The sequence below is a fragment of the Cryptomeria japonica genome, chromosome 5 (genome assembly GCF_030272615.1).
Source record: "Cryptomeria japonica chromosome 5, Sugi_1.0, whole genome shotgun sequence".
NCBI classification, from domain to species: domain Eukaryota; kingdom Viridiplantae; phylum Streptophyta; class Pinopsida; order Cupressales; family Cupressaceae; genus Cryptomeria; species Cryptomeria japonica.
The window spans coordinates 587,121,407-587,144,477 of NC_081409.1; the positions used below are offsets into that span (position 1 = coordinate 587,121,407).

General features: G+C 34.9%; 1 protein-coding gene and 1 long non-coding RNA gene across 2 annotated transcripts in view; one reads left to right on the forward strand and one right to left on the reverse strand.

The window, feature by feature from the left end:
• The first annotated feature begins 12,107 nt into the window (after positions 1 to 12,107).
• Positions 12,108 to 23,071, forward strand: part of LOC131029529 (uncharacterized) — a 168,758-nt gene continuing 157,794 nt past the window's right edge. The window contains exon 1 of the long non-coding RNA XR_009372639.1: positions 12,108 to 12,305. This is a non-coding gene — a long non-coding RNA (uncharacterized LOC131029529). The remainder of the gene's footprint in view (positions 12,306 to 23,071) is intronic.
• LOC131029528 (sodium/hydrogen exchanger 4) overlaps positions 14,008 to 23,071 on the reverse strand; it is a 121,582-nt gene continuing 112,518 nt past the window's right edge. Inside the window, exon 14 of the mRNA XM_057960033.2 lies at positions 14,008 to 14,809. Coding sequence (XP_057816016.2) covers positions 14,474 to 14,809 — 336 coding nt within the window. The 3' untranslated portion in view covers positions 14,008 to 14,473. The remainder of the gene's footprint in view (positions 14,810 to 23,071) is intronic.

Consider the following 23,071-nt stretch of genomic DNA (forward strand, 5'->3'; position numbering starts at 1 on the left):
TTTGTGTTTGGATATAAGTTGAGACTAGACTTACCATTTGTTGCACGACAGATTGTGTGACTTTCTCTTTGGATGGTCTTTTCATGCCCAGTGGCAGTGGCATGGTGAAGGGTGGGAGCATTCATGTATGAGATGGTGGTCACTTTGTTTCTTGTTGCAGGTATCTTGATGGAGCACTTGGATTCCATGATGGTATATGTGCTAGAGGGATTGTTCCTTTGTTCATGTTGTGGTTACTTGTTTCCCCTTATGCAATGTATACAACAAGTGGCAGAATGTTAGGAAAATAGGTGTTGTGCACCTTGCATAATAATATTTGTAATTGCAATATTTATTTATTATGCGAGTTTCTCATGGACGTGTAACATGAGTTGTATAGTAACATTGGGATACTATATTACATTTGTTTATTATTGGGGAAATTAATTTAATAAAGTACCTAATATTAGATGTGGGGTCAAGGGGGTAGGTAGCCCATGGCATTTGCACATGGTTTTGATGTAATACCACTTGGTAATTTTGTGGGAGTTTATGTTTATAAAAGCAACCACAAGGGTAGTTGATTAGGTTGGTCAGTTAGCCAAGTTAGCATTTGTGGAGATTGGAAGTATGACATGGGATGTGTGGTTACATGATTGTTCACATGGAGTGCTTGTTGATGGTTGGGTTTCAAAGGCTTTCACAATTGTATTATGTTTGTTGATGGTTGGGTTTCAAAGGCTTTCACAATTGTATTATAATGTTGCATTGCTAAATAATACATGGTGATGGATGCTTTTGGAAGTAGGGTTTTTCTTCCATGAGGGTTTTTCCAAGATATATCTTGTTCCATCTTTGATGTGTATGTTGTTTATCCTTTGCATGTGGATTCTATGTTCATATTTTGAAATCTTAATTGGGTTATGTGGAATTGTCATAAAATTGGCTACAAGTTTCCTTACAAGAATGTCTTTACAAATTGGGATGATGATATGACTAAGGCTTGTCCTAAATTAAAGGTCCCCCAGTTAATGGATGTAGGAAGGGTGATCTTCTTTGCAATCCTAGAGAGAATGTGGTATGGAAGGAATTATAAGAAAGGTGGATTGAGATCAATTTTGATGAAGCTTCAAGAGGGAACTTAGGGCTAAGTGGAGCAAGGTGTGTGATAAGAGACCGCTTGGGTAGAATCCTTTGTGAGAAAGAAAAATTCTTAGGGGATACCACAAATAACATGGTAGTATTTTAGGTAGCATTGTTGGAGTTAAAGTGTGTAATAACAATAAAATCTACATAGATTCACATGGTAGGAGATTCATTAATAATGGTGAATATTATTCGATAGAATGCAATAACAAAGTGGAATTTAAGGAAATGGCTAAAGCTTATCCAAACCCTAACAAGGAATTTTGAAGAATTCAAAGTTACTCATATATATCACGAAGGAAATCCAGTGGAAAATGAGTTGGCAAAAGGGTGGTTAAGGACGATGCGAATGACAGGTCAGTATTGGACAAGGTGGCGAATACCCTTGATGCCCAAAGTGGCGATGAATGTAAAGGCTGCTAATCATTTTGCCAAACGCCTCACGAGATTGATGGAATGCATGTATCCACTAGGCATTTGGATGGAGGTAATGTACTGATGGTATTTATGCTTGCAAGTAGAGGAATCTAGTTTAGGATCGGGTGATGTAAGCAAAGATATAGTGAAAGTGGGGAAGGATGATGATGTGTCGGTTGTTGAACTATCCAAAATGACTAGTTGATATATTAGTTTTGGTGTCTCTCGTGTGAAGGGGCAATTTAGTTACCCTGTTAGGTGATGAATAAGTTAAGTGCCACCGGGCAGGTTTATGAAATGGACTACCTTGGTAATGAAATTGTTAAATCATGCAACATTGTGAGGATTTCTATAGGTAGTGGAAAGGTGGAAAAGTAATTCAGGTGCTTCCATTTCAAGATTTTTCTTTCCCAATATGGATACACTTGTGAGGTTAATTTGCATGATAAGGTAGATGCCTTTCATAGGTGATATTTCGAAGAAGAGGCTGAGACAAGTGTTGAAATCTGACCATATTGCGATGGTTATACATGCAGTGTAGATAATTCTGGGAGATGAGTTCTTAAAGGCAAAACATAGGTACAAGGGAAATGCTAATATTACTACCATGTTTGTTGCAGTACTTTTGGATTATGGGGAAACAAAGAAAATGCTGAGTGCTTGTGTAGGAAACTGATAAAGAGTTGTTATTTGGAGGAATTGGACGATGTAATGGAGAATGTGGATAAGAACATGATCCCCATGCCAAAATACTATTATGTGATTCGTAGACGTGGGAAGGAAGTGGCAAATATGCCCTCGTTAGTCTGGTGAATGCTTCAACCATTGAGAATAAGGATGAGGTGGTGAAAAAAAAATGTATTGTTTCTAAAGAAACTACTAGATTTTTCAAAGGAAGGTGGTGTTGGGTTGCTGTAAAAGTATTTGGTGATAGAGGGTCTTGTAAGTGATGGAGAGGACAAAGAAGAAAATGGGGATGAGGACTCAGACAAAGAGATTATGTATGGACTTGAACTATTAAGGGAGGCTGAGGTGGTTGCCCATGTAGATTGCAGCCCAGACTGTCTAGTCAAGGGCAAGGCTATTGAGGATGCATTCAGCAAGGGAAAGAAGGTCATCTGATTAAGCTTTGTTAGTTTATTCTATTTTGACATGTATATGAACAGTTGATAGGTAGGGGTTTGATTTTTCTGCTCTTTTGGGTCAAGTGTCATTTAGGATATAGGTGTAGATGTTAAACTCGGGTATTAGGTGATATCAAGTAGAAGTTTTTTTTGTCAAAAGGGCATTTTGAACTACTATTGTATAGTTCTGTAAGAATATGTAATTTTTTTCTGATATAATACAAGGGTGCTACTCCTTTGTAACTATTTAACGAGCAAAAAAAATCACTCTAATATTCATAAGACAAAGCACTTACCACATAATCAGATGCAAAAAACTGAGCATAAAATACATGCCCTTATCAATCTCTAAGAATTATTGAAAGAAAACTAAGTTATTGCTAAACTAGTCCTAGTCTACTAAAATTTTATAAAAAGATACAAAAAAGGAGTTGGAGAACAAAAAAAAATGACCCTTAGTAATCCTTATATATCAATAAATATAGTGAATAAGACCAATGGATCAATAAATTAGTTGTAGCATGTTCAACTTTAGCTCAATCCAAAATCTAAAATAACACTTTCTATCTCTAAAGGATAGGATATGAACTAGCAATACACACATAGTCATTCACCATACAGAATGTCTAAATCTAGCATATTTATAATATAAAAGTCTAAAAACTCAAAATATATCAGGAAAATACCCAATTATATTAATTATAACTTTCCTAGTGAATTACTAATATCTCTATTAGAATTTTTCAACTTAGTTTGTAATGAAACAAATTAAAAGCGAAAGAAGAAAATAATAAAATCTAATGGTAGCATAAAAAAAATAAGGGTTGAACATTTGAGTTTTTCCATCCCTCAAAATGGTTGTTGAATTTACAAATTTATAACCAAAAGCCACTTAAGGGAAAAATATGATTCTTAGCATAATTGATCCAATTTTAAGTCACAAATCAACATTCTATCCCTAAAATAAAATTTCTCAAGAATGTTCCAAGAAAATTGAATAATAAGATTATTTGTATTCATATAGAAAACAAGGGATAATCGCCTTCATTAAATCTGTCATTATTTATTCATGTATCTCAACTCCTCAATAGGAATAACTAACTTGACATCTACTTGAATTTTCCTTTTTTCCTATAAGAACCTCATAGAGCTCACCATTTCTTAAAAATGAACTGAGTAAACCTAATGATGCTTCCAAATGGCATTAAAATTGTTAGGGAAATTGATTAGTTCTGATGAATTGTGTATAGAGATACATTTTGTCATGAGATAACTAGTCAACAAAGATTTTTAAAAATATAGGTGTTAGTTAAATTGGCTTGATGCAATCCAAATTTATATATTGATAGTTCTACAATATTAGTAGTATCAAATTTGAGAAAAAATAAATCATTTAAAATATTTATTTTTATTAAGGACTAACCTTTTTCAATACGATTGAATTTTTTTACATTCTATTGAAATATTCTTAAATTATGTACAAGTCTCTATATATGATGATGATAGTGAATGTTAAATAAAAAAATAATGACTCTTAAATTTTTTTATGTAGGGTGGTTATAGAACCCTCTATCTTTTTAGACATAGAGCAGTTCATAAAATGATGGAAAAATCTTAAATTTAGCAAATAAATAATGATATAGACTACCATTTTAAATCTTGACTTTCCAAACGAAGCTCCTCGCTTTTGTACCCATGTGAAACTCTAGCTCAATCCATGTATTTAATAAATTTCTCAAAGTTATATGAAAAAAAACTACGAACACAACATGAAATACCTTTCATAGGAGTACTTGAGCCCAAAATAAATTTAATTATTATCATTAACATGGATCTACTCTTAGACTTGAAATTTTCTAAGATCTAGATGTGAGCTATCAAATAGATAGTATTTCATCATTATTTCAAAATTTAGAAGCATATGATAGGAAATCATTATTTCAAAATTTAGAAGCATATGATAGGAAACATGACTAATGATACTATTGAAAAACCATGGGTATTCTAAGAAAGACAAGTAGATGTGAAGGAATCTTATCACAACACATTTTAAAAGTATGCATTTTTCATGTTGAAGGAATCTTATCATTTATATTTTTTTATCATTCTTAAGTTGCACTTAAGGGGGCATGTTAGTGTGAACATGTGATTTTTCTATTCAATTTCTCCCTTTGTAAGGTGAACAAGGCACATTATATGACTAGTCATTAGATAGGACCTATTTCAACACATGTTCATATGCTAAACTTACTTATTTCTCTAGGATCTTTCTAAAATGGTCTTGTACAAATGTGATCTTATCATCTGGTTGTCTCATGTTATATGATGAAGAAACTTATCATCTTAGTTTGTCCTACTTCTCAACCTTGCCATTATTACAAAGACCTTATTTGTACGTTTTACATATGCAATGATCACCATTGATCTATTATATTTTACATCCATTATTGAAAATTTTATTCTCTTTCATTTATCTCTTGTAAAAGGATATTTTAAATTTTTTATCTATGATCCTGGGAGCTTGAGTCCTTGAGTGACTGTAACAATACCATTTTTACACTTGAACCCTTGTCCTATTAAGGTTCTTTTAATACACTCTCTTACACCATCATGTTCCACTTTTCAATGTATGACCTTAAAAATATCATATATACTATACCAAATATTATATACATCTCACTTATCAAAATATTCTTAAGCTATGATATATAATTATAAGATCATATGATATGCTAATCAACTATGATGTTACTACTCAAATTATCATAGAGCATCTAAAAGCAATCTTGCATGAATTTTTTAGAATATGTGGGATCATCATGAATACTAAAAAAAATCCCTTAACAATTTTTTTATTTTTCTCTATACCAACAAGTATATTATGAATTAATGTTATATGCATAAATATAGCAACATAAGTGAAATTATAATACTATGATTGGACCTCATTCTATGTTTGAGACATATAATCCACTATAAACTCTACAAATAACTGTTAAAAATGTGATATCGATGATTATGATTGGTTTTCATTGATGTCAACATAATGGTTGTTATCATATGGTTTTGTTGTGTTCCCAGAATCTTTGGTGCTCTGAAAGATGTGTTTCAGCATGGAAGATGTGTTGATCATAATCCGGATATTTATATCTATCGGATATGGTGTTGATCAATTGCATTCATGTGTATCTTGGTTCCATTTGTATTTTTGGTGTATTGGGCAATGGTCTTTGGGTCTAGATTAAGTTCAGAATTTGAGGATGTGTAGCCGCTTTGGTATAGTGTGTGAGTCAGGATTTGAATCCAGAATTTGTAATGGTTGTAACATGTTGATCTGATCATTGATGTGTGTTGTGGTATGGTCTACTTCTCATTCCTTCTCACCATCAGAATGTTTAACGTTGACCTTTTTTAGATCTTTGTCTTTTCTGACCTAGAAGATTATGTTTCTCAGAGACTATATATATATATATGAGGATGATCTGGATAAGTTAGTCTAAAAAAGTGTGGCATTGTTATTGAAGATATGTCAGAGTGGAAAGGAAAGATCTGATTGTTGGAGATACATGAAAGTGTGTTGGTATTGAGGCACCGGAAGCAATCTAGTTTTGCAGATTGTGATACAGTGGTGGATTCTTTCTTTCTTTCTCTCTTTCTTCGGCAGTGAGCCTTTTTTTGGGTAGTGAGCCCTCCTGCAATGAGCATTCTGGTAGTGAGCCACTTTTTGTAAAAACCACCTTAACTGGTGTTTTATATTGAGAACTAACATTCTTTGTGGTTTTTTCCTTCTTGGTTTTTCCACATCATGTCTGGTATTCATTATGTTATCTGTTGTATGTTTATGTTTCATGCTATATATGTCATAATTTTATTTGTTACTCTAGATGTGCAAAGGGATAGATGAAATTGATTTAAGTTATCAACTGATTCACCATGCGCCCCTCCCCCCCCCCAACCCCTATTAGTTGCATGGATATTCAACAATAATACAATAGTATAAAGATAAAATGTATCATTACACAACTTAAATTATAAGTCCAACCATCAAAGTCTATGTGTCTTGTATAGTTACAACACTATCTTCTATTGAAAAAGATTAATTTAGTATCACAATAGAAGTGATTCTCATATTATGAGAGCTCGGTGAAGAGTTGGTATAGAAGGGAAGAAGAACATTTAGCATGTAGAATGGACTAAATAGAGGTAAACCTCAATGGTCCATTACATGTATCAATAAAAGAAACAATAACGACACCTATATCAATAACATTTTGGATTTTAGCTTGCAATGCTTGGCTAATATGCATAAAAGGGAAGTGTTGATTAGATGTGTTTAGAAAATTTATTGCATGTGGGAGGATGAAGAGTGATCAATAGGGATTTAAGGAATATAGGTAGAATATTTTTAGGAGGATGAACAAGTAGCATGTAAGAGTTGTCACCTTGTTTGGATGGAATAGACAAAAGTTAAATATTTGAATAGGTTAAAAATAAGTAAATGGAGAAGGTATTAACCCTTCCTACTAAAGTGAAAGGTGTAATCCACAAAAATAAGATGTCATGGATATATCAATAGATGGAGAAGAGGACGCAACCAATTGATGGAGAAGAGATGTAAGAAAAAAAGATCAATAACCTAATCTTGTAGTACAAAGGTGTAGTTTAGGTTCCACAAGGACCTTTACTATTTGCCCTATGCACCCAAGACTATTTACATTTGTATCCATGTTTAGAAATAATTTTGAAACTGAGCCTATAATGATTTTCTAACTTGGAAAGTAGAAGATATACATTACTATCCTCGTCAAAATGAGATGCATATCACATGTTCAAGAAGCAATAGTAGAATTGACAAAAGAAAGAATGATACCACCATAAGAATACAGACTCATGTTCCATTAAGGAGTGTCAAGGGGAGTAAGTCCACCTTATATTCACTAGTGTAAGAAGGGGTGAAATCTAAGGACCTCCATTCATCATCAAGACATGTCTTAGAAGAAGAATGACCTAAAAGTGGTGTAAAGTCAATAATATCAGAAAGGGTCCACTATAAAGAGATGGTATAGAAAAAGAAATCTCAATACTTTAAAAATATTGAAATGGATTGATATCATCTTTGATCTTAAAAGAATTTCTTTGTAGATGGAATTTATAGATTGATGAAGAGAAGAGTGAATTCCTTGCATGCATGAATCCATGGTCTATCAAGAAGATTATAAGAAAGTTCTCCTAGCATGGCATGGACCAAGGGAGGTTGATAAATCCCAATGATATATGTAGAGTAATGGTTCCCAAATGATATCCACCAAAATTACCAAAACCCTTAACAAAAACATCCAAGGAGGAAAGGTTAGAGGTATCAACATGGATTTATATAAGAAAATCAAGACTACAAACATTAAGACCAAAACCATTCTCAACTAAGGTATACTTAATGCTCAAATAGTTTATACCAACTATAATGAAAAGAGAAACTTATTTGTTGCTAGACCTCACAAGAAGGAAGCTCAAATGGAAGATATGTAATATCAATCATATTAGAATAGACAGTTAATTAGAGAAAATACTTTAGGTGGCTTAGTAGAAGAAGAACACGAATCTTATGTGAAACCTTTTGAAGCATGCCACAATAAGAAGGTAATGATCAAATCAACTTCCAAAAACAAATTGTATCTTGAATAGTGTAAAGCTACTTAATAAGATGATACTCCTTGGTGTTCTTAATGGGAATATGATGAGTTGATAGAATAATAGGAGCTAATAGAGGAATAGAGGCAAACACAATATTAATGTGCTTGTTTTGCCAACTATTATAATTATGCTCACTAAATAAAAGTTAGTAAGAGGAGCTATATGTTTAACCTCTAGAACAATATAAAAAAATCAAATGGTAGTAAGAACAAATATCCAACATCAATATGCAGTGCTAAAAAAATCGTCCACTCTAATTAGGGGGAGTAAAATCTAAGTTTATTTGTGAAAGTTATAATTTTTTAAAACTAATATTGCATGGCAAGGTCCATGAGAAAATTAATATTCTGAAAAAATCCAAGCATCATGAGAGAAAACTGGTTATATAGCCTATATAGAAAACTATTCCAAAAATACGTTCATATGACCAAGATATTGTGCTCTAAAACTAGCTTTCAAATTTGAATAGCTCAGTAATGGGGGGTATATATATGCAAGGCAAATTTAGACCTTGCGAGATGAGCACATGACCCAAGGCTACAAAATTATATATATACATGTGACTAGGGCTTAAGGAAAGTAGGGGTCAACTTAAGAAATCTATTCCACATTAAAATCCATGTCCATGTGGGAATATTAAACACATATTTTTTGTTTCAAACAATTGTTTATTAAAAGTAAGATTTTTGTATTGAGGGGCCCAATGGACTTAGTGGCCACAACCCTTACCCTAAGTACCACTAGTTATAACTAGTGCTTCTTCATGAATTTAACATTTCTAATTATTTTTCCTTTTATGAAAATAAAAAAGTAGTCACATAGCCTTGAACAAATTGCCTTAAGATGAATTTATTATTTTATTTTATTTTTGTCTTCCACCGAACTAAAAATTGCCTTCCACCAAAATACTCACTTTCAATGAAAATATAATTGATCTATAGGTTTTGACAATAACATAACTATTTTGTTAAAAAGTGCTATTAACATTGATTTGTTCACAAAAACAAAACAAAAAAGAAGTCAACCAAAGAATTGAAAAAGAATGACTTTCATTTGTCCAATTTGGATGTAGCTAAAGTTAAATGTTAGTTTTTTTTAACTACTCTAGATTTAATGGTAGGCTTTATCTAATCTAGGAACTACCAAATCAAATATTACAATGTGAAGCTCCAGATGAAGCCCTTATTCCTCAACAAACATAAACAAGCTCCAAACACCAATAACATTCTAATATTCTAATACCATGTAGATTTTGGTGAAAATATAATCACATGAGGCCATCTAAGTGAACAAAGAAAGCTAGAATACTAAAAAAAAATAGAGGTAGTTAAATAGAATGCTACTTCATAAATAAAAGGAACTAATAATCCAATCAGTCCATCAAATAAATAGATAGAGTACATATAATAAATAATGCTCTTGAATGCATAAACCTAAAGGGGTGGATTAGTTGGACAAAGGCATCTAGTCTAAGTCCTAAGGGGGTGGATTAGTTGGACAAAGGCATCTAGTCTAAGTATATGACATCCTAAGTTAGATTTGTTGGGATTAAGGTGTCTCAACCTTTCCAAATCTTAACATTGATTTTACATTTATTTATTTATTATTTGCCTACAAATGTCTAGTCATCTAGTGGGAGCCACATACTTGGTGGCAGCCTACTTGGTGATGAGTATATGACACATGTTGCACATGTGGAGATAGGCTTCCCACTTTGAGGATCTTGACAAGTGTCAACCTATGACAGATTCTGTGAAATATTGGACAAGTGGCAGGAAATACATTTTACGTGGAGAAGGTGGTTGCCCAAGTTGGATTATGATGAGTTATAAGAGAATAAACTAAAATTAGTCATTTATGATATATTCTCTTAGAGTTGTAAGTGTTGTAAGTTATGACATTTGTAAGATGTGTAAAAACATATGTCATACCTCCAAATAGTAAATTTTGGGTGCCCAACTTAGGAGTTTTGAATGGGGAGTCATTTGGAGATTTACACGTTATTTGCATGATTTTTGGTGGGGGCCAAATGCTTTGCATGACCCCATCTTGTTACTTCATCTAGAAGCTTCCTCTTGAGTTGTATTTCTCTATAAAAGATAGCCTTGGAGAGTTGTAGTCATGTAATGTTTTGCAGGTGAAGTGTTATGTTGTTGAAATTAATCCAGGTTGTGGGTTGTAGTTGTAGACTCCTATTGAAGAAGCTAAGTACTGGTATTGTACTGTAAGAATTTTATTACTGGAATACAAAGTATTGTGCTTTGGGAGTGTGGGGTTTTTTATCCAAAAGGGTTTTCCCCACGATATATCTTGTACTCATTGTATTTATCTTTATGCATGTTTGTTATCTACTTGTAAATGTACTTTTCGTTTTTGTAATAGATGGTTTGTAAGAAAATTTGCATTATCTCCCCCACTAGATTAGTGTTAGAAAGTGTTTTCGGCACCTTAGCTTCCTTTCAAGACTCACCACCTCGGTTTACTTGATGGCGGGTGCTTACGAGTCGTGTTTGTCATCCTTGGGGATTATTCTCACCCCAACTCACCCTGTTAAGGGGATGCTGGGTTGGGTCACGAGATATAAAAAGGACTCTTAGAACACATAATTTAGAGAACATATATTGATGAATTAATCTAGATGCTCACAACTCTACCTTTTGGACATGTAAAGTTTCTCATTTATCGCTTTCAAAACTTACTAAAAATTTAGGTCTTGTGATGGTTGTAGCAACCATTAATCTAAGCACTTGTAGAGAAGCGTGCAATGTGAGAATATAGGGCATAATTGCAAGCTCCATCTAAGGATCCATTGTGTATTTTGATAGAGAAATATTTAACTAGAAAAATTATTAGCACAACTTATCTAAGCTTTGATACCATGCTAGCAATTAGTATCTTGTGCAACTAATCAATTTATACATAAAAAATGAAAATATAATACACATTAATTTATGTGGGGATTTTTTTTTTATAAATATCTCACACAACATCATTCAATAATGAGGAAACTTATATCAAGTTTGTATAAATACAATTACACGAACCTACATTATAATATCCTCCTTTCCACAATGGCCTCATAAGATCTTACAAAACCTTTACAATGGCCCCACATGCATATATGATGCATCCATAAATATACCAACCATGCTCTTGCAAGTGCCTTAGATACACAACAATGGTATATAATAACATGATATGCCTCCTTTATAATCGTCTAACGGGTGGGTTTATGTAATGACCTTTTTACCTTACCATCTTATAAGTTATTTACTTACAAGTCACCCCTTAAAAATGACCAATCCATATTATAAAATCTTTAGGTTAAACCTTACGAGAAAACTAGTTTGATTTAATTAGGTGTGCTTCAAAACCATGTTTTCTTATCTTTACATGTGACCAAAAAAATGTCACATTCTGAGAGATGAGATTTCCGCTATATAACAAAATGAGATTTCCACAGCTGAATCCAGAAGCACGTTGGAATTATATGTCTCATTGTTTTGTGCGAAAACCAATACAAGCAAAAGGCACCAACTTGACTTAAAGATGCTGATGCCGAATCTCTTAATAGATTTGGAGCTTGATATTTCTTTGAGCATTCCTGCCAAAGATCAATGAGTTTTATGACCCAAAATAGAGGGGAATGGTGATTACTCGATATTAAAATTATTTGCTGGAGCTTCTTAAATAAGTGGATTACTTTCATGCTAAGAAACTTCTCGTCGACACGTTCAGCAGTAACTTAAATTAGAAATAACAAAACCAATTTGCATAATGACTCGACACTCTAAGATTGTCGTGAAGAAGACATACATAATTGAGAACCATATGAAAACCCATGAGCTGTGAGATTGGCATATTGTGGAAAATGTTCGCAGCTCTGTGTGTATGCTACAGTCAAATACCACCAGATTGAACACCAAGCTATAGTCATTGAGGCAACAGGTATGATTAAAGGGTTTCCATGAATCGGTGTTTTTTTGTTCAAAATACATATATAGAACCTTTTGGGGAGCAATACAGGCTAGTTGCTTCTAAGTAGAAGGCTAGTTGGAGATTGAGTTGGCCACTGGGGCCATGCTAGCAATGAACTACTGTAGGTGGGTTTGTGTTAGGTTTTGGAGCCTTCACCACTACGGTCAACCCCACCCCATCAAGCTAAAATTGCTTTGTTACAAAGAGTGTTGTGATGACCCTAGTGTTCATGATATGATTGCAAGGGTTCCAAGAACCGGTTTTCTTCATATGTACTCTACAATGCCACTCAAGCAAAGGATACAAATGAGATGCCAGATGTTTTCCATTAATATTAGCAACCATTCTAAGGATGAGGAACCTAAGACTTCACTTGACAATCAACTCATCCTACAATAGTATGTAAATGTGTTTCCGAGCGTGCTACCTATTATGTTGCCTCGACAAGACCTAGACTTTCACATCGATCTTGACCTTGGCACCAAGAGTATTTCAAGAGCTTCTTCTACACTTTGGGCAACTGTAATAACTTCATGTCATTTTATTAGCCTCACATTTTGTATAAAAAGTAAACAATATTTTTATAAAACTATAATTGTGTTTTGTATGCAAAACTAGTCGATAGAAAAGATTCCCCATAATCCTAGTTTTGGATTAGTGCATTCCTTAATACAAACCATAGATCCTAAAAGAATTCTGTAACAGATGAGATTCAAAATCAGCCTCAGATTCAGGGGGACTATATAACTTTTGCGTGTGTTCGTATTGGTACATTCTAATCACATGTAGTGAGCCCACTTGAAGAATCAAAATAATGGCAGGCGTCTAAAATTATATTTTGACTGTGCTTCATACTGTTGTTACCCTGCCAAAAGTACGCATGGATGCAGATTTACTGGAAGGTCTGATGCCCAGATAGTGCCAGCTAATTGAGTACCATCAACCATGGACATTTTGCTCACCAAAATATGAATACTATAAGAAACTGCTAAATGAGTGTTAACTTTGCAAAAAGTGCTACCTTGCCATTTACTATCCTATTGAATAAGAGCAGAAGAATGCCCTTGCACATTTCTCGTTTGCTCTAGAGGAAACTTTGCATAGATAATTGCTATTATCATAAACTAATGCCATAACCCACCTAGTGATATGGTTATAATTTTTATACACTTACCAGATGCCGGATAGAACATATTGATTTTGCTTACCCTTCAATGGCATTGATAAATTCTAAATGTCCAAAGTTATGAGCAAAAGCAAAGAATACACATCGAGATCGATTGGTTTAAGAAGCAAGTAACCAATGCCAATGTTTTGAATGCCCAAAATTAACAATCTAAACGCTAGTCACTAAAGACAAGCCCTTCCGAAGTTGGATCTAACAGTGATTTATGGAACCCATATTAAAGAATAAAATTGCTCATGCATTGCATTGATGACCAGTCTTAAAATAGATTTCAATATGCCAAACAGGAGAAGAGTGACAGCTTTTGTCACATGCTAGTGACCGCAAGTTTAGAAATTATGTGATTTTTTTTTCCATGGTTTTCCTACATACAAAATGATACATCAAGAGATCATGCATCCGTTTGCATGAACATGTGTTATATGTCGATTCAAAATAGCAAAAGAAAAGAAAAAATATAATGATCTGTACAAAAGTCAATGGGTATGACAAACTTATGTTAGCAATCATATCATTGGGATTGAAATACACTTTGAAAAAATCAGATATGTAGCAAACTCAATCAACCTATAATACAATAGACTTTTACTCATGATGCACATCATTGGAAACATAAATCAGCTATCAGTACCCAAACTGTTACTCAAATGGGGTGAATGGATCAATAAATTGGCTCCATGAATTTTTGTAAATAGTGTGACCTACGATCCTGCAAAATTTAACCAAATACCCTTCTGCATAAATTTCATCATCAACCATGCACAAACTATTTGGCATGATATGGTTTCTCACTTGCAATGGCCAGCCCACGGTGAAAAATATGATAAACCCTCACGAAGAAATATGAGGTAATGCAACCAACTTTGCTCAACCATACTTTTGCACAATATTAGAACAGCCTTTAACTTCACTCCATCAGACATTAAACACCAAAAAACCAACCTGCAAGGATTTAGCCGTTACTAGACTCAGAAGGCTCTCCTTCTTTAAAGGAATCACAAACATATGGAACAAAACCTCGGCCACCAAAAACTGGTCGCATATATGAATCATCAAATTTACGCCAAAGATAGTGGATGGTGTGTGTTGGCCGTTCTAGGAGCAGAGATAGACTGCTTCTTCGCCTGATAGCATTACCCTGACTTGGATCATCTTGTGAAAGAAGTGGAAGTCCCAATTCTGCTTCAAAAGCCACATCCTTTGGAGTAGGTGGATCTGACACATCTATTGATCTCATAGAATGAGGCATTATCCAGCCTATCAGTGGTTTGGTCAAAATCCCAAAAACCTGAAATATTCATGAACCCACAGTTAGCAGTGAAAACTTGGATTTAAACGTTGAACAAATGGAACTAGTTAAAATGTTAAAATACAAGCCATTCAAAAGCAATCAGGAAATCAAATAGAGAAATCTATGTCGCCAAATTCCGACTAGAATGTGCTCCTATATTTTAAAATAGGATGCACATAAGAAATATAAGGATGGCCATGTCAATTCTAGAATTAACAGATACCATTGACTGAGCAGATAAATGGGCGAGATATACAGTGCAATAAACAGAGCAGAAATGGCCATAATAATGCATATACACTTTATTCATGTGTGCTTCACTCCTGTTTACAAAAACACCAATGAAGAAAGCACGCGTTTTAATTTTTTGTTCATAGGACTCATCCTGATTCCTGAAAATAAAAAGTATGCTATCGTTGTAGACTCAAGGTGCTTTTGTTAAACAGGTGTAAAATGGGAGATATTTCCACATATACCTGCAAACTGATGCTGATGCTCCATCCTCACTGTATAGCAACAAGTAGCAAAGTAATTTATTATGAATTATTTCTGGTACAGATTAGTCTTCTGAAGTATTCAGTGCTATTCTAATTTTTATTATAGACCATTCTATGATGGCTTTGTGCCTTGTGGTGATTTCCTATTATTTATTCTTTGTTGTCATTTTGCATGCATGCCACATCAAATACATAGTTTAGTTGATGATATTTCGGCATGTATATTTATATGATTGGGAGATAATAAAGAAACAGCAATGGATGTTTCCCTTGTATGATGCAAGAAGTAAATTTTAATAGTAGACATCATTTTTCCATGGTCCATGTTAGTTGGATATGCTTTTGGAAATGATACAGTGCTGATATCAAACACAAGCATTTTGTGAGATCTGCCCTCACTGAGCATTCTTCCAACACTAAACACCAAATTCATCTAGAGGCTTAAAAAAAACTACTTTAAGAGAAAGTTGGAGGCATTAGAAATTACATAACACCCTCACAAGCTCAACCATGATGAAGATTGAAGTGAGATTCTCCTCGCAACCTTTATTAAAACACCCTTGCACCTAATCTTAACACTACCTCTTGATCTTATCATACCTCCCGCTTCTCCCTGCTCTCACCATGCTCCTCATTCAATCATATTAAAAAATTGGGAGCCTCTATCAACTTCTTAGCATCTCTCCTTTTCCATCCCTACCTTCCTTATCCCTCTTGTTCCTCGTCTTCATCATTCTTGTCCTCTATTCATCATTATTGTTCCAACCTTACTTTTAATATTATTTATTTCTAGCTATTTGTTTTTAAGTTTGCTATTATTTATCTTCCTTTCTTATATTATTAGCATTGTTTTTTGATTTTATGATGCTGTTATTACTCAAACCCCGTTTCCTTTTCTCCTATGTTTCTACTCACTTTACACCCTTGTAGTCTCACCTCCTTCACTGTGCTCTCCACACTTCTCCGTTCACCTTTTTCTCATATCTATTATTAAGTTTTGTCTGCAATCCATTCATCATTTCTTCAACCTGATTATGAATAACTGAGCGTGAGATAAAGTTTTAGTAAAGGCCAGCCAAGAAGCATCATGCTTTCAGGCATCCACCTTTATTTCAGTTCAACTTGCCTTCAATGATAAACCATGTGGAGCTCCAACATGAGCAAATTCAAGAAATGCAGCATTAATAATCCATTGGTCATCAACTGGAATTTGCTTCTAGAGGTATTTGACAATGATCGTAACACCCTCCACATTATTGCAGTTCTGTAGAACCATTATAAAGTGCAACTTATTTGATGCTAACCTTGGTGTTTCCATAGGATCGTATACATGCTCACAAATTCATATCTTTCAGGTGGGAGCAGTTAAAATATTATTCAAGACAGAATTCAACTCTTTTCCAGAAAGAGAAAGAATACAGTCAAGGAGAAAATCCAAAGATCGCTCCCACCCAAAATGAGGGTGAACTACAGCGATGATATAATGGCACTTACTAAGAGAAAAGAAAGCCTAATAAAAATATTTGAAGTTTGCCAAAGGTCATTCTAGATATGCACGGAAAACATGCAGAAAAAGATTATCAATATAGAACTATACTGGATGTAACTGTGGATATTAAGAGAAGGAAGGTGAGAAGCCTCCCGTAAAATATTACCATAGAAGTCCATTACAAGGGCCTCCAACAAGGGGATCATAAAGATTTGATGAAGAAAGTTTTAATGATATTAGATTTCCACAATCCATATTAATTTGATATGAATCTAATTTCTGGATTTGATTGTGTGAAAGTTTTTGAATCAACATTTTGGAAGACACTCCATGATCCATCATCAGGATTCATGTGATTCAAACAAAGCTACCTATTTTAGATCCAAAGTTCTCTTTGATAAATTGGATTGTCAAGAATCAAAACATTTGCATGTAGCAAAGATGAAGTTTGAAAAGACCAGCTATATCCTACATTTTATGAGGATATAGCTGGTCTTTTCAAACTTCATCTTTAATTAAATATTTCCTTATCCTAAGGTTTAATATTTAATTATTTTTATTTACTGATTAAGTGTATTATGGGCGACTTAAGGAAAAATATTTATCTGCTATCCATATTGTTATTTTCCTAAGTCAGTGGCGTTAAAAAGGTGGAGTTGAGAATGATAAACATTTCATGTTTATAATAATTTTATGTTGCAAGTTATCTCCTAAGGAAAAATTCAAACTTTACCTAGGGAGATGGGGAAAGTGGACTCCAAGTCTAGAAAATGACATGAAATGAAATGTGAGCAAACGAAAGGTAATTTGAATGATCCCACATTGGAGGGAAATGCAATTCGATTTGAGAAGAAATCTATAAGTATGTGCCTTGGGCTTTCATTTTGGACATCTTGTGAAATTGCATCGTTATGCTGCCAGTTTGGCGATTGAAAATCTAAGCTTCGAAGTGTGGCTTCCTAGCTAAGTCTCAATTTCGTACTTGAAAGATAGTACCTAACTGTGTTCTTGTATTTCCAGTGGTGTTAGAGAGTGTTTTTTCTGAGTGTGGAGTGTTTTGTGTGGATTTTGGAGTGTTTACTTGCTGTTGGTCGCGGAGTTGCTGAAACCATATTTTGCTCATACCTCTTGACCAAGTGATTGCATCGTTGTGGGTATTGGCTCTTTGGAAGCGTATTGAGAAGACAATCTTTCTCCTATCTTGGTGGGACTTTGGTTGTCATTTTATTATGTGGCTGCAAATCGAATTTTTCTGCTGAAGCACCATTTTCAGACTTACATTGGGATGCGTGCAACACATTTGAGGCTTCCAAGTTGTGAGTTTGAGGTATTAGATTAGTTGCCTATGCTATTTTAGTCATTTGCATTTGATTTGGTGTGATTCCAGTTAGTTTTGAGGAAGTTATGAGTGTTTTGGTGTTTCCAATAGTTGTTGGATAGTGCGTTTCCAGCTTGTAGAATTAGAACAGCAGTAGTGTTTTAAGTGTGGTGTGATTTTGATAGTGGATTGTTGGAGATCAGCTTTAAGCTTCTTATCTTATCTCATATCTCTATTTTGTAAGATTGTTTCAGTAGTACTGATCAATCATTCTTGTTGTTTCTTGCTGGTTTTTTCCTCAAAAATCATTGGTAATACGCGAAGTTCATCAATCATTCTTGTTGTTTCTTGCTGGTTTTTTCCTCAAAAATCATTGGTAATACGCGAAGTTCACGTGGGATTTTGTGATTCGTGAAGTTCTCAGGGTTTGTCCATTTTTCTCCTAAAAAATCATGCTTTGTTGCAATTAGTTTTGGGTCGCACTGCTAGGGCAAACATCTACAACTATGGTATTGACGTGGCTAAAGTTGGATAACCAACTCCCTCCAGTCAACTTAGAATAGAATGTTCTTGCTAAGTAACCTATCCTCTCTTAAAATAAGGAAATCCCTAATGTTGTTTTAGCTAATCAAAGGGGACAACCTCAAAGTTCCAAATGTCAGGTCATGACTGTGAGATAACTCAATGATTGATGTGTTTTGCTGGAAACACAAGGGGCCTTACATTTACAACAAGTTAGTCCACATCCAACAATGTTGCGGTTCTCAAACTGGGAAATAAATTCAAAAGGGGAGGGTTTAGGAATCCTAAGTGCAATGATAGGAACAACTAATCCAGTAGGTAGATAGATTTCGATAAACCAGTTCTTGTTTTGCCAAAGACACCCTCACAACTCGACAAGAATGGTGCAAGCTCCAAAGGATAAATCCATCAGACTGGAGATACTCATCTAGACACCCAATTTTGGCGCAACCTAAAATGAATATGTGCCTAAAATGAATACATACGATTGAACTAAGCACAGGTAAGGTTCAAACTAACCATGCACGGTGACCTACAATCAGCAGGTCCCCAATGGTATGAACCTGAAATGCATCAAATCCCCCCCACATTTTGCCATTAAAACCATTGAACTCTAACTAACCAACTGAAGGGAAACTATGCAAACAGAAGAAAACAAAGACAACAAACACCATATTTCAATGTTCATATATTTGCTTCAGCTGCCATTACAACAATTTCTTCAGCAGTTCTATTCTACTCTTAATCTGAAAAACTGCATCTAACTCCTAAAACACTAACTAGCAAATTCTAACTACTGAAATCTAACCCTTTACAATGAGAGGCATCCTACCTTTTATAGATTTTACAAATTGAACTAGAGGCCAGGATTGACTACATCCAAGGGCCTTGATATGCCTTCTAGAACTTGGCAGCTTTAACCCATGCCTAGTTACTCTTCAGTTGTCCTCCCAACCATATTCTCAACTACCTACAACTATTTGGCATCAATTTGGTCAATCAGGTAGTTGGAAATAACTGACTTGTGTTCCCTCACTTTAAATTAATTACACGGTGCCCACAGGTAGTCATGTACATTAAACAATTCAATTTTACAACTGATTTTCTGGAGTTAGTTCCAACTGTGTATTTTTTATTTTGCACATTTGTAGCATTTTGAGTGTTGCAACTGTATTCAACCTTGTTGGGGCTCCAACTTGTCATTTGGTGGTGGCGCGCTTCCCCGTGCTTCATTTTATGCTCTACGATGCATTCTGCATTAGCAGTGCTCTAGGATCATCGTTTTGATCTTGCACTTTGCATTTTCGCTTATCGATGTTGATCGTCACCCTATCTTCTCGACACCATCGATCTGCAAACAATCAATTTCAACTTGGATTAATCACTTTGAAAAATTAAATAAGTTTAATACATATTTAATTTTTGGGGCAACGCCCGGCTTTGTTTTGGTGAAAACTAAAAGATGTTTGCCTTTAAAATAATATAACTCCCCCCTTTGCAAAATTAGGGTTTTAGAATTAAAATGTGCGACTTGTTTCAACGTCCTTGTCTCACTTAGTTTTAAGACAAAACTCAGCCACTTCGCTAAAAAATGAGCAAACCTAGGCCCTAGTGTGAATCTCACTTAACACGTGGGGTCTTATTTTAAATGTCCCTTTTAATTTTGACCAACTGGAGCTTATTACTGTTGGCATTTTTGATGATTATGTTGTGATTGTCATTGATGGACACACACTTGCATTGAGATCACTTTTATATGTATGAGTTATGCTCAATCGGCAATTGTTCTCAATCGATACGATGCATTATAGTCCTTAGACTATTGGTGTTTTGCAGAAAGTGTTTACCGATCTGAAGCGGTATGCTGACCCCAAGCGGTTTGAGGATCTCAAGCGGTACAAAGGATCAAAGCGGCAGAACACATATTTTGCTTAAACCGGTATTTTGTATGAACCGGTAATACTCTGTGATGAGTTATCAACCGGCATTTTGTGATGAGTTACCATCCACCGATTGTTTGGCGGTGCCAACACTTCAACGGTGCTTTTTGTGTCGTGTTATAGAATACGTCTAGATGCATTGAACCTAGAAAATTGAAATGTAATCCTATTGGACCAACATGAAATCAGATTCTTTTATAAGGACATCATGTCTAGGGTTTTAGGTGGTTGCTAGGGTTTAAGGTGGTTGATGAGTTAGAGAGAGTGTGAATGTATTGAAGACTGAAGTAATGCTGGAATGCATTAGGAACGAGCTATCAAGGATCTAACCAAGCAATCTGTGCTATTTGCTAGATCACTCACTTGTTGATTACTCAAATCTTCGACAAGTTTGAAGCCCTTAACCGGGTAGGCCCAAAAGCTTCTTGTAAATCCTCTAACAAGGTGGTTCACATCTGTGGATCTAAAATCCTCTAGCAAGGTAGTCTTTAATCAGACTTATCTCCTAACAGAGATTGAGATTCCTAACAGGATCTGTTCTGGTAAAGAACATTGTATGACCTTAACCGGTTTGACCTTAATCGATCTGGTTCCTATTCTGCAGATAGTTACTTGTGAGTTCCATCTCACTGTGGTTTTTCCCATTTGGGTTTCCACGTCAAAATCTCGTGTTATGGTGTTTGTGCTTCTGTGGGTGAATGCATTATTTGCTATTTGGTTTGCATGTGTGCTAACCGGTTTGTCTGCTAAACTGTTTTACCGGTTTACTGGTAGTCTAGTAAAGTGTTTAAGTACATTGATTTTTGGCATACTAATTCACCCCCCTCTTAGTACTCATCAATTATGCGACTTTCTATTGTTTAAAGACGCCTAACTTCTGATGGAAATTTGGCCACCTTGGCCAAACTGAAAATTGGTTGTTTTGATTACTATGCACGACTTGTCTTCTTGCAACTTTTAAACTTTTAGAACACTTGTTTTAGCCAAAATCGAGCATTTTGAAAAAAATGAGAGCTTCACTTTAAATGGGCCCCCCTTTCTTAACTTGCAAACTCGACTATCCAAAGGAAAATGGGCGATTTTTTTTTTACTTTAAACGCCCAACTCTCCTAACATGAAATTTGGCCCTTTCAACAAAAAAGTGCGATTTGCCAAGCTATAGATAAACTTGGCTCTCTCAAAAGAAATGCGCGATTTTCTTTTAGCATCTTGCAAATAAATTTTTTATCGAACTTTAGCTTTAGCTTGCCCTTTGTTTAAATGAAATTCGGCCTTCTCAGAGAGTATACATGATTTTGGAGGGTTTTAACTCGAGACTTTCGACAAGAATGAAATTCGCGATTTTAGCTTGTGAGCCATAGTGCAACTCCTATTTTGCAAACTAAACTCGGGCATTTTGCTCTTTTTGTGCGAATTTTGCTTGAGGCGACATCGCCTTTGCCCTAGAAAGTCTAACTTTCGAATGTGAATGTGTGATTTATTTTATTTTAGAACATTTTCGGCCTTCAAGGGAAAAATGTGAACTTTCACTTGTAAACTCGGCTCTCTTAGAAGAAATGCGCGATTTTCAGGGTTATTTGTTACCTTGCACGATTTGCAGAGTCGGGACTTTGGCAAATGAGAGGAAATCGCAACTTATACTTTGGGATCATATTGACACTGGAGATGGCTCGGGAGACTCAGGCATTTAGGAGAAAATACGCGATTCCTTGCTCTCATCGAGGTTTTTGCTCAATAATTTGAAGGTGTTCGAAAGAACACAAAATTATTGATATCTCAAAAAAAACTCAAACTTTCATTACTGTGCCTTTATTGGCATTGTGAAGGCGGCCGAGAGCAATCTTGTCATGCTCCTTTAGGGATTTTTCTTAGTATTTACATAGAAGTGATATCAAATGATAAACCCCCTGCACCGGTCAATGTCATGGTTAAATTCAATGCTTTGTTGGTTTTGGCTTCCTATCGCACTTTCTTCTTCGAGCAAACTAAGAAAGGGAGTCCCCTGTCCAGGGTGTGTGTGCGACATGCACAAATGTGGTATCTTGCAATCTATTTTGGAGTTGTTGGAGCAAACAGTGCTCAGTACTCTTCTACAAAAGGGTTTGCTGATTTTTCCTCAAAATCATGGTTTCAGGCTTCAATAATTTGTGTGTGCCAGATCTCTAATTCGCATGTGAGGGCTACATTAGCTTGGATGGCTTTTGGTACTCTTGGTCATTTACATTCTGCAGATCCTGGGAGGGTCTCTATAGCAGCAGAGTGTTCTTTGCATTTGTGATCAAAACACCTGGTCTCTTCTGTAGGGTATTGAGTATGCTAACCATTAGGGAGGGTGTTAAAATAATATTAATATCTATTCTATAATGGACATCTTCTATTCTTAGTGGTCATCTTAATTGTCGACATATTTGGTTATTTAGCTTTTTTAGTGTGTTAAGTGAAACTATTGCTTCTTTATTAAAGACGCATAGTTAGCTTTTTAAGCTTTATTTA